General features: G+C 45.7%; 1 protein-coding gene across 1 annotated transcript in view; it reads left to right on the top strand.

The window, feature by feature from the left end:
• The window catches only part of FCHSD2 (FCH and double SH3 domains 2), a gene marked incomplete in the record, with an annotated part of 155,528 nt that overhangs the window by 126,935 nt on the left and 17,186 nt on the right, over positions 1–11,407 (top strand). The window contains 1 exon segment of the mRNA XM_087720970.1: positions 9,498–9,614. Coding sequence (XP_087577096.1) covers positions 9,498–9,614 — 117 coding nt within the window.

The following is an 11,407-nucleotide window of genomic DNA, read 5'->3' on the forward strand; positions in this document are numbered from 1 at the left end:
CACAAGTCTTAAAAGTTCCCACGTTTGGACACCCCCCTGCCCTAGTGAGCCTCATCACGAAGACACAACCCTTATTCAGGAAGGGATGCGCTTGGAGTCTGAAGAAACACCCACCCATCCCTTTAAAAAATGCAAGCTAGCGAATATTTCTTATTATGCCCACGAACGCAAAAGATAAGCACATTTGCAAAAGCCGGGCCAAACGAAGAGAGGAAATTCGCTCGCGCTTTTGTGCTTCCTGATGGCCCCTTCCTCCAACAGACCCTGTGAGCCATCCACAACCCTATAGATTTGCAAGATAAACCTTCCAAAAAGCTTGCGCAAACATTTTGTGGAGTTCTCCTTTCCTGTTTTTTGGGTCGATTTTTCTGCCTAGTGCGGCATTAAATGACATCCCGTAGGTTGGAGAATGGAGTTGACTGGAAGGCTTTTTTTTAAAGAATAACTCAACCTCGTCCGCTCCGCAGAAAGTAGCGTGATGTTGAAAATGTAGAGCATGGATTGAAATTGCCAAAAAGGACCAGGTTTGGTTTCCTTTAAAAGTTTTTTTATTAGATACACATTAAAAACATTCGACATAGTGCCACGTTTCTGGCATAAACATTTCCATATAGTTTTGGATTCTACAACAATTGCAATACAGTGCAATACAATACAATAATACAATAGCAGAGTTGGAAGGGACCTTGGAGGTCTTCTAGTCCAACCCCCTGCCTAGGCAGGAAACCCTACACCGTTCCAGACAAATGGCTATCCAACATCTTCTTAAAGACTTCCAGTGGTTGGGGCATTTACAACTTATGGAGGCAACTTCTGTTCCACTGGTTAATTGTTCTCACTGTCAGGAAATTTCTCCTCAGTTCTAAGTTGCTTCTCTCCTTGATTAGTTTCCACCCATTGCTTCTTGTCCTGCCCTCAGGTGCCTTGGAGAATAGTTTGACTCCCTCTTCTTTGTGGCAACCCCTGAGATATTGGAAGGCTGCTATCATGTCTCCCCTCGTCCTTCTTTCTATTAAACTAGACATCCCCAGTTCCTGCAACCGTTCTTCATATGTTTTAGCCTCTAGTGCACTAATCCATAACCATTTATCTGAAATGATACAGGGTTTCCTGCCGAAGCAGGGGGTTGGACTAGAAGACCAGAAGACCTCCAAGGTCCCTTCCAACTCTGCTATTCTATTCTAATCAAATCACAAAGGTGATGAGAATCCGACAATAGCGCGGATTTGCAGTGAGCCGAGTGACCATCAGAAGCTCCCACACACACGCTTTTAAAGCATTTTTTTTTTTTTGCCTTTTCGCCCAAACTTGCAGGAAAAAAAATGTTTAAAAACAGGGGGGGAAAGTTTCCGACAATCTCACAGTTCACAGCTGAGCTGCACAATCCTTGGAAGCTTTTTTTTTTACTACCGGTTCGGTCGAATTGGGCCGAACCAGGAGGATTTGACCCCTGGCTCAAAAGCCCGATTGGGTTTATTATCCATGGAGGGCTTATTTTGGGGGAAACTGGGTTAAAAAAAAAAACTCAAACAAAAAATGTGGGATTTCCCCCCCCCCCCAAAAAAACGCTTCCTTTTAAATCCCGCAGGTTTCTTCAGAAAGGTAGCAGCTAAATCAGATGCCACCCCAAAATAGTCTCATTTCACAGAGCCGATTTGGAAGAGGGCCTGAATCACCCCACTGTGTTGGGTCAACAAGGTTGTGAAAACGCACTCATTGACCAGAGGGGGAAAAAGAGAGAGAGAACTATATATATTTTTCCCCATTTATCCTCCAACACTGGAGCCGATAGACGTTTGCCAAAACTTCTTTCAAAGCTGCTTTCTTCAGCTTCGCTTGAAACCTCAATGTAGCCCCTGTGAAAACTCCCAGAGCCCCCAAGGCAGCTGCCCCCCCCCCCGGGGAAAGTTGGCTTGGCTGCACAGAACAGCCAAAGGCTTTTATGCCCCCCCCCCTTTCTTTTCTTTTCTTTTCTTTTGGCTGTTTTTCTATTGTAAAACCAAGAATGCTTTATCCTTCTTATTTTCTTTCTTTCAACTTTCTTTTTCTTTCTTTCTTTCTCTTTCTGTCGTTCTCTTTCTTTCTCTCTTTCTGGGGTAGATGGAAGAATTTCTTTCTTTCTTTCTGAGGTAGTTGGGATAATTTCTCTCTCTCTCCCTCCTTCTTTCTTTCTTTTTTCTTTCTTTTTTCTTTCTTTCTTTCTTTCTGAGGTAGTTGGAAGAATTTTTTTCTCTCTCTCTCCTTTCTTATTGCTTATTTTCTTTCTTTCTGAAGTAGTTGGGATAATTTCACTCTCTCTCTCTCTCCTTTCTTATTTCTTTCTTTCTTTCTGGGTAGATGGGAGAATTTCCCTGTTTCTGAGATAGTTGGAAGAATTTCTCTCTATCTCTCCTTCTTTCTTTCTTTCTTTCTTTCTGGGGTAGTTTGGATAATTTTTCTCTCTCTCTCCTTTCTTATTTCTTTCTTTCTTTCTGGGGTAGATGGGAGAATTTCTTTCTTTCTGAGGTAGTTGGAAGAATTTCTATCTTCTTTCTTTCTTTCTTTCTTTCTTTCTTTCTTTCTTTCTTTCTTTCTTTCTTTCTTTCTTTCTTTCTTTCTGGGGTAGATGAGAATTTCTTTCTTTCCTTCTTTCTTTCTGAGGTAGTTGGAAGAATTTCTCTATTTCCCTTTCCTTTCTTCTTTCTTTCGTTCTTTTTTTCTTTCTTTCTGGGGTAGATGGGATCCCTCCTTCTTTCCTTCCCTTCCTCCTTCCTTCAGAGAAATTCAGCAAGTGTCCAGAAGCTTTAAAAAACCACTAAAGAATTCCCTTTTTTAAAACCCTGAGATTCAAAGTGAGGAGAAGGCCACCACGTGGGCAATAAATTCAACAGTACCCTTTTGAGTGGCAGGGTTTTTACGAATTCTAAATCCCTCATACTCTCCATATATATATATATATATAATAAAACGAGGATGGGCTTCACCAAACTATACAGTAACCTCACCTCATTTCTTTCCAAGCCCATGGTTAGACGTTTTCTTTTAATGGCCTGATGCTTGGCAAGGCATAAATGCTTGTTTCTGTTCAGGGTTTTCTACAATTTTTTTTAAAAAACCCCACAGGTTCAGCTGCTGTTTCCCTGTGTAGTGTTTCTGTCTCAGATTTTGTATTTCTGGGAAGGTTGGCCAGAAACGCCATTTTCTTGTGAATAATAATTCTCCCAAGGCTGAATTCTGTTTACACGTTTTTATTTGGCCTGACATTTTGTCCCTCTCTCTAATATGTTGGCGAGCAGAGTCTGGAGATGTTAAAAGTCAGGATTTTTTAACTTTAAAAAAGTGGAACACATGTGGAGTTCAGCTGCCAGAATTTCCCAGCCAGCACAAATTCTGGAATATTATTATTCCAGAAAATAATATTATTTTCTGTAATAATTTCATAGATAGATGATAGATAGATAGATAGATAGATAGATAGATAGATAGATAGATAGATAGATAGATAGATAGATAGATGCTAGAGAGATAGATAGATAGATAGATGCTAGAGAGATAGATGATAGATAGATAGATAGATAGATAGATAGATAGATAGATAGATAGATAGATGATAGATAGATAGATGATAGATAGATAGATAGATAGATAGATAGATAGATAGATAGATAGATGATAGATAGATAGATAGATAGATAGATAGATAGATAGATAGATGATAGATAAATAGATGATAGATAGATAGATGATAGATAGATAGATAGATAGATAGATAGATAGATAGATAGATAGATAGATAGATAGATAGATAGATAGATGATTGGCCCAAAGTCACCCAGTCGGCTTTCATGCCTATAGGGGAACTATAACTCACCTTCTCCCAGTGATTGGCCCTAAGTCACCCAGCTGGTTTTCATGCCTATGGGGAAACTATAACTCCCCTTCTCCCAGTGATTGGCCCTAAGTCACCCAGCTGGTTTTCATGCCTAGGGGGGAACTCTAACTCCCCTTCTCCCAGTGATTGGCGCAAAGTCACCCAGCTGATTTTCATGCCTATGGGGAAACTATAACTCCCCTTCTCCCAGTGATTGGCCCTAAGTCACCCAGCTGGTTTTCATGCCTAGGGGGGAACTCTAACTCCCCTTCTCCCAGTGATTGGCCCAAAGTCACCCAGCTGGTTTCCAGGCCTAAGGTGCCACTAGAACTCTCCGTCTCCTGGTTTCTGGGCTACCACTTTAACCACTAGACCAAACATTGATTCGTGTCTTAAAGTTACCAAACGCCCCTGAGCGAGGCCATTAAGAAACCCAAATGGAAACGGAGCGTGTGACCCCCCCTCATTCTCCCCCTGTCCCATTTCTCTTTGCAGGCATTTTTGCTTGTTTGAACTCTCCAACCCGGTTAAGGGCCGGCCTGCTAACAGTTGCTTCTGCAACGTTAGAAAAACTCTTGGTGTTGTATTAATCCAACATCTGCTTCGTATCCAGTTTGTAAACCAACATCTGATTTGTTCAACTTTAAACCTCTGCAAATCAGTAAACCACGGACTTTTGAAGAAATTTCTCCTCTTCCGCTGTTTATATCAATCCCCTTCTTTCAGCTGCCGGATGTCCCACAAAGCGTCCTGTTACACACCCAGCGGTGTGAGTCAGTTCAGTTTAGCTTCTGCAAGACTGCAGGCTATTTAAAAAAATCTACTTTAAACCCTGCAATGTTCTCAGTGTAAAACTCAAGCTGGAGTCTTATAAATGAATTTACAATTTAGCACGGGTGTTTTAGCCCAGTGTTTCTCAACCTTGGCAACTTGAAGATGTCCGGACTTCAACTCCCAGAATTCCCCAGCCAGCATTCGCTGGCTGGGGAATTCTGGGAGTTGAAGTCCGGACATCTTCAAGTTGCCAAGGTTGAGAAACACTGTTTTAGCCCATCCCTTACCTGTTCAGCGTTTCCCTCTCTTGGAACACAACTTTCTCGCCCAATGGTGGGATAGAACCAAAGGCAAAACCTTTTGAAAAGTGGTTAGCACTTCTGAATCTCGCAGGGTTAAGACAATGTGGCTGTTGAGTGGAAGGAAGGGGTTAGTCGTGGAGAGAGAAAAGCAAACTAGAACTAAGGGGGGAAAGATTCCTGACAATAAGAAAAATCAATCAGTGGAACAGCTTGCCACCAGAAATCGGGGGTGCTCCATCACCGGAGGTTTTGAAGACGAGATTGGACAGGCATTTGTCTGGAATGGTAGAGGGTCTCCTGCCTGAGCAGGGGGTTGGACTAGAAGACCTCCAAGGTCCCTTCCAACTCTGTTATTCTGTTAAGAATGAGGAAGGACCTACTGCTTGAGCAGGGGGTTGGACTAGAAGACCTCTAAGGTCCCTTCCAACTCTGTGATTCTGTTAAGAAGGAGGACCTCCTGCTTGAACAGGGGGTTGGACTAGAAGACCTCCAAGGTCCCTTCCATTATTCTGTTATTCTGTTAAGAAGGAGGACCTCCTGCTTGAGCAGGGGGTTGGACTAGAAGACCTCCAAGGTCCCTTCCAACTCTGTGATTCTGTTAAGAAGGAGGACCTCCTGCTTGAGCAGGGGGTTGGACTAGAAGACCTCCAAGGTCCCTTCCAACTCTGTGATTCTGTTAAGAAGGAGGACCTCCTGCTTGAGCAGGGGGTTGGACTAGAAGACCTCCAAGGTCCCTTCCATTATTCTGTTATTCTGTTAAGAAGGAGGACCTCCTGCTTGAGCAGGGGGTTGGACTAGAAGACCTCCAAGGTCCCTTCCATTATTCTGTGATTCTGTTAAGAAGGAGGAAGGACCTCCTGCTTGAGCAGGGGGGTGGACTAGAAGACCTCCAAGGTCCCTTCTAATTCTGTGATTCTGTTAAGAAGGAGGACCTCCTGCTTGAGCAGGGGGTTGGACTAGAAGACCTCCAAGGTCCCTTCCAACTCTGTGATTCTGTTAAGAAGGAGGAAGGATCTCCTGCTTGAGCAGGGGGTTGGACTAGAAGACCTCTAAAGTCCCTTCCAACTCTGTGATTCTGTTAAGAAGGAGGAAGGCTCTCCTGCTTGAGCAGGGGGTTGGACTAGAAGACCTCCAAGGTCCCTTCCAACTCTGTGATTCTGTTAAGAAGGAGGAAGGATCTCCTGCTTGAGCAGGGGGTTGGACTAGAAGACCTCTAGGGTCCCTTCCAACTCTGTGATTCTGTTAAGAATGAGGAAGAACCTCCTGCTTGAGCAGGGGGTTGGACTAGAAGACCTCTAAAGTCCCTTCCCACTCTGTTATTCTGTTAAGAAGGAGGATCTCCTGCTTGAGCAGGGGGTTGGACTAGAAGACCTCCAAGGTCCCTTCCAACTCTGCGATTCTGTTAAATCAAGGCATCTCATCCAGGTCAAGAAGTTAGCCCTGCCGATGATTTTAGAAATAAAATACATTTTCCTTTTAAAATGTGGGTTGCTTCTACCACTCCTTGAAATGCAAGGCCCTTATAATTCACTGTAGCAAATTGGATTTAGCGGCAAGGACAGAATTCTGCAAAGAGGAAATTCCTGCAAATTGCCACCTCATTATCGGAGGTTTTCTTGGTGTTTCCCTTTGCCAATTTAGTAGTCCTCGACTTACAACCGTTGGTTTAATGACCGTTCAAAGTGAAACAGCACCGGAAATAGAGACTTACGGGCGTTTTTCACACTTACGACCGTTGTATCATTCCCATGGTTGACACAATCAAAATTCAGACACTTGGCAGCTGGCTCGCAAATACGACAGTTGCCGTGTCCCTGGGTCACGCCGTCCCCTTTTGCGACCTTCCCGACCAGCAAGTGGGCGAGCCAGGTTCACATCACCGCCGGGCGGCTACCTGCAGCAGCGAGTCACTTAACAACGGCGGCAGGAAAGGTCGTAAAACAGGGCAAAGCCCGCTTAAGAAAGGTCTCGCTCAACCAGGGAAATTTTGAGGCTCCCTTGCGGTCGTAAGTCGAGGACTAGCTAGGAGATGCTTTAAAGCAACATGGTGCCCAACTTTGGCTCCTTTGAAGAGCGGCTGGACTTCAACTCCCAGAATTCCCCCCTAGGGGGGGGAATTCTGGGAGTTGAAGTCCGCCGCTCTTAAAGGGGCCACAGTTGGCCGCCTCCTGCTGCTCTTCAGGTGAAGAATTCGACCAGGTGTAGGTGTGAGATGTCCCTCTTTTGTTTTAGGACGTATTTCACACCTGCCTGTGCAAGATAGTTTGTTGGCACGAAGAAGACCGAAGCCAAAAATTATTAGGACAGGAGGTTTGACTTTCTACTACTTCCTTGGTGCTGCGAAAAAAACACACAAAAACCGAACTCTCTGGATTTCCCCGCTGCGGCTGTGTGTGCCTTCTCTCTCTCTCTCTCTCTCTCTGCACTTTGTCGTTCCACAATTATTATTATTATTATTATTATTTTGGAGAGGTTCAGGAATTTGGGCTGGAATGCTGCTCTCCCTCCCTTTCCCCAGCTCTTCCTGGCGGGGAGCCTCCTTGCCAAAGATGATGGGGTTGTCGCATCACGGGGTCGTTGGCTCGAGTCGTGATGTGAGAACCAGGCTGCGCCCAAGCTGAGCACCCAGACTTCCCCCCGTCGCATGTGCTTGGCAGGGTGGGTGGGCGTGGGGTGTGTGTGTGTGTCTGTGGGTCCAAACTCCCCACACACACACACACTTTTTCTTTGGGGTAAATGCATGGAGCGGGTTGGTAAGTATGTTGGGATTTCCGCGAAAGCCTCCCTGTTGTTTTCGGCATCCCCTCTCCCCCTCCATCTGTTGTGGGTTGTAAAACAGGGACTTGAGGGGGGGGTGAATGCCCTGCGGGAGGAATCGATTGGATCTCTGGGCGTTAAGGCTGCCTAAATTATCTTTTATGCCTGTGGCAAGGGATCCCTTCGGCTTCTAAAATGACTCCTTAAGGCTTAAGAACTCTTGGCTGGATTGAAAGAAAGCGATCTATAATCGTACAGGTCCTTCTCTCCATCCCTCTTTCTTTCTTTCTTTCTTTCTTTCTTTCTTTCTTTCTTTCTTTCTTTCTTCCTTCCTTCCTTCCTTCCTTCCTTCCTTCCTTCCTTCCTTCCTATTCCTTCCTCCTTGTCTTTCCTGCCCCCCCTTTCCTTCTCTTTTTTCTTTTTCTCTCTTTCATCTAGTTCTCCCTCTTCTTTCTTTCTTGTTTTCATTCTTTCTTTTCCTTTCTCCCTCCATTCCTCCCCTGACCTTTCCTTCCTCCCCTCCTCTTTCTCCCTCTGTCCCTTTCTTTCTCTCTCTCTTTTTCTCTTCTTTCCTTCCTCCCTCTCTGTAGTTCCTTCCCTCCCTCCCTCTCTTTCTTTCTCTCTTTCTCCTTTTTTATTTCCGTCTGTCCCTCTCTTCTTTCTTTCTCATTTCCATCCCTTCTTTTCCTTTCTCCCTCCATCCCTTCCCTGACATTTCAGTCCTTCCTTCCCCTCCTTTCCTCTTTCTTTCTCCCTCCCTGTCCTTTTCTTTCTTTCTTTCTTTCTTTTTTCCTCTCTCTCGCTTTCTTCCTCCCTCCCTGTATTTCCCTCCCTCTCTTTCTTTCTCTCTCTCTTTTTCTCTTCTTTCCTTCCTCCCTCTCTGTATTTCCTTCCCTCCCTCCCTCTCTTTCTTCTTTCTTTCTCTCTTTCTCCTTTTTTATTTCCGTCTGTCCCTCTCTTCTTTCTTTCTCATTTCCATCCCTTCTTTTCCTTTCTCCCTCCATCCCTTCCCTGACATTACATTCCTTCCTTCCCCTCCTTTCCTCTTTCTTTCTCCCTCCCTATCCTTTTCTTTCTTTCTTTCTTTCTTTCTTTTTTCCTCTCTCTCACTTTCTTCCTCCCTCCCTGTATTTCCCTCCCTCTCTTTCTTTCTCTCTCTTTCTCTTCTTTCCTTCCTCCCTCTCTGTATTTCCTTCCCTCTCTTTCTTCTTTCTTTCTCTCTTTCTCCTTTTTTATTTCCGTCTGTCCCTCTCTTCTTTCTTTCTCATTTTCATCCCTTCTTTTCCTTTCTCCCTCCATCCCTTCCCTGACATTTCATTCCTTCCTTCCCCTCCTTTCATCTTTCTTTCTCCCTCCCTATCCTTTTCTTACTTTCTTTCTTTCTTTCTTTCTTTCTTTCTTTCTTTCTTTTTTCCTCTCTCTCGCTTTCTTCCTCCCTCCCTGTATTTCCCTCCCCCTCTTTCTTTCTCTCTCTGTCTCTGTCTCTCTCTCTCTTTCCCTCCCTCCCTTTTTTCCCTCCCTGTTGTTTTCCCAAAAAAAGGACAAATTGTTCAGTTTTCCATTTCCTCCCCCCTCTGTTCCCCTCCTCCTTTTCCAGCCACCAAGGTCGTGAACAAACGAGGCTTTTCCTGTGTTTGACGTTGTCTTGTTATTCGGAACTGCAGATAGCAAGAAACTGGGAAAAGCTTTTGTTGAGAGGGCCGGAAAATATTAATAATAATAATAAAAAGAAATCAGGTGATTCTGGAAAGAGGGATTGTGTCCAAGAATTCCACCCCTTCACCCTCTTCTTGTTTTCCGTGTCTGCATTTCAGAGTCGGCAACTGGAATCCGAGACGGGGACGAACGAAGAGCACAGTTTGAACAAGGAAGCCAGAAAGTGGGCGACTCGTGTCGCCCGGGAGCACAAGAACATCGTCCACAGCCAGCGGGTGAGTAGACGTGGGCATTCAGAGTCGGTGCAGGCTGGGGATGCTGGGATTTGAAATCCAGCTTATATGCAAGGCACCAAGTCAGGGTGGGAAGCCGACATGACATGGAGATTAAAGAGATTCACAATCAAACCCTGATTAGCTAAGAAAACTCGGATGGCTTTGGTCCCTTCCTTCCTTCCTTCCTTCCTTCCTTCCTTCCTTCCTTCCTTCCTTCCTTCCTCCCTCCCTCCCTCCCTCCCTCCCTCCCTCCCTCCCTTCCTTCCTTCCTTCTCAGGTCCTCTCCTTCCCCCCTCCCCTTCTCATTTCCACATTCTTTTCCTTTCCCCTCCTTCCCCTCCTCTCTCCCTTCCTTCCTTCCCCACGCTCTTCTTTTCTTCTTCCTTCCCTTCCTTTCTTCTCCTGTTCTTTCCTCTCCTTCCTTTCTTCCCTTCCCTCCTCTCTCCCTTTTTCTCTTCTCCACACTCTCTTCCCTTCTTTCCTCCCCTTCCCCTCCCCTTTCTTTCTTCCTTCCTCACTCCTTACCCCTTCCTTCCTTTCTTCCTTCCCCATGCTCTTCCTTTCTTCCTCCTTTCTTTCTTTCCTTCCTTCCTTCTCCTGTCCTTTCCTCTCCTTCCTCCCTTCCCCTCCCCTTTCTTCCTCCCTCACTCCTCACCCCTTCCTTCCTTCTCCACGCTCTTCCTTTCTTCCTCTTTCCTTTCTTTCTTCTCCTGTCCCTTCCTTCCTTCCTCCCTCCCCCCCTCCCCTCCCACACACTCTTCCTTTCTTCCCTTCCATCCTCTCTCCCTTTTTTTCCTTCCCCTCCCCTTTCTTCCTTCCTTACTCCTTCCTTCCTTCCTTGACTGGGGAGATCCAGGTTATAATCCCCTTCTAGCCATTGGGGGCTTCCTGGAAGGTTCCAGGCCTGCCCCCCCCCCTTTTCTGGCCTCTTGCTCCTGTGTGGCAAAAGTGCCAGAGACCTCAAACTCCTAAAGGAAAAGAATCAGTGGTGGGATTCAAAAATGTTTACTACCAGTTCTGTGGGCGTGGCTTAGTGGGCGTGGCAGGGGGAGGATATTGCAAAATCCCCATTCCCACCCCACTCCGGGGCCAGCCAGAGACGGTATTTGCCGGTTCTCCGAACTACTCAAAATCTCCATTACCGGTTCTCGAGAACCTGCTGGATTTCACCCCTGGATCCAGCCGTCGAAAAAAAATCCAGTTTGACACCCCTGCTCTAGGGGGGTGGGGTGTCTCCTGCTTGAGTAGGGGGTTGGACTAGAAGACCTCCAAAGGCCCTTCCAATACTATTATTCTGATGATGTAATGGAACATTCAGAAACTAAGCCGAATAGAACAGTGTTTCTCAACCTTGGCAACTTGAAGATGTCCGGACTTCAACTCCCAGAATTCCCCAGCCAGCATTCGCTGGCTGGGGAATTCTGGGGGTTGAAGTCCGGACATCTTCAAGTTGCCAAGGTTGAGAAACACTGGAATAGAAATCTAAAACGCGAGCAACACTAGTATTTCACAATTATTCTGGATCTACCGTATTTTTCGGAGTATAAGACGCACCTCCCCCCCCCCCAAAAAAAAGAGGGCGGAAATCTGGGTGCCTCTTATACACTGAATGTAGCATTTTTGGCCTCCTGAAACCCCACCCTGTGCATCCTGTTGTTTTGCAAAAATGGACACGCAGAGGCTTTGGGAAGCTTGTGGCGCAGTGGTTAAATGCAGCACTGCAGGCTACTTCAGCTGACTGCTAGTTCTGCAGTTCGGCTGTTCAAATCTCACCGGCTCAGGGTCGACTCAGC

Source organism: Thamnophis sirtalis, unplaced genomic scaffold, assembly GCF_051295495.1.
Source record: "Thamnophis sirtalis isolate CommonGarterSnake01/CBP01778 unplaced genomic scaffold, rThaSir2_p1.2 scaffold_8, whole genome shotgun sequence".
Classification (NCBI taxonomy): Eukaryota; Metazoa; Chordata; class Lepidosauria; order Squamata; family Natricidae; genus Thamnophis; species Thamnophis sirtalis.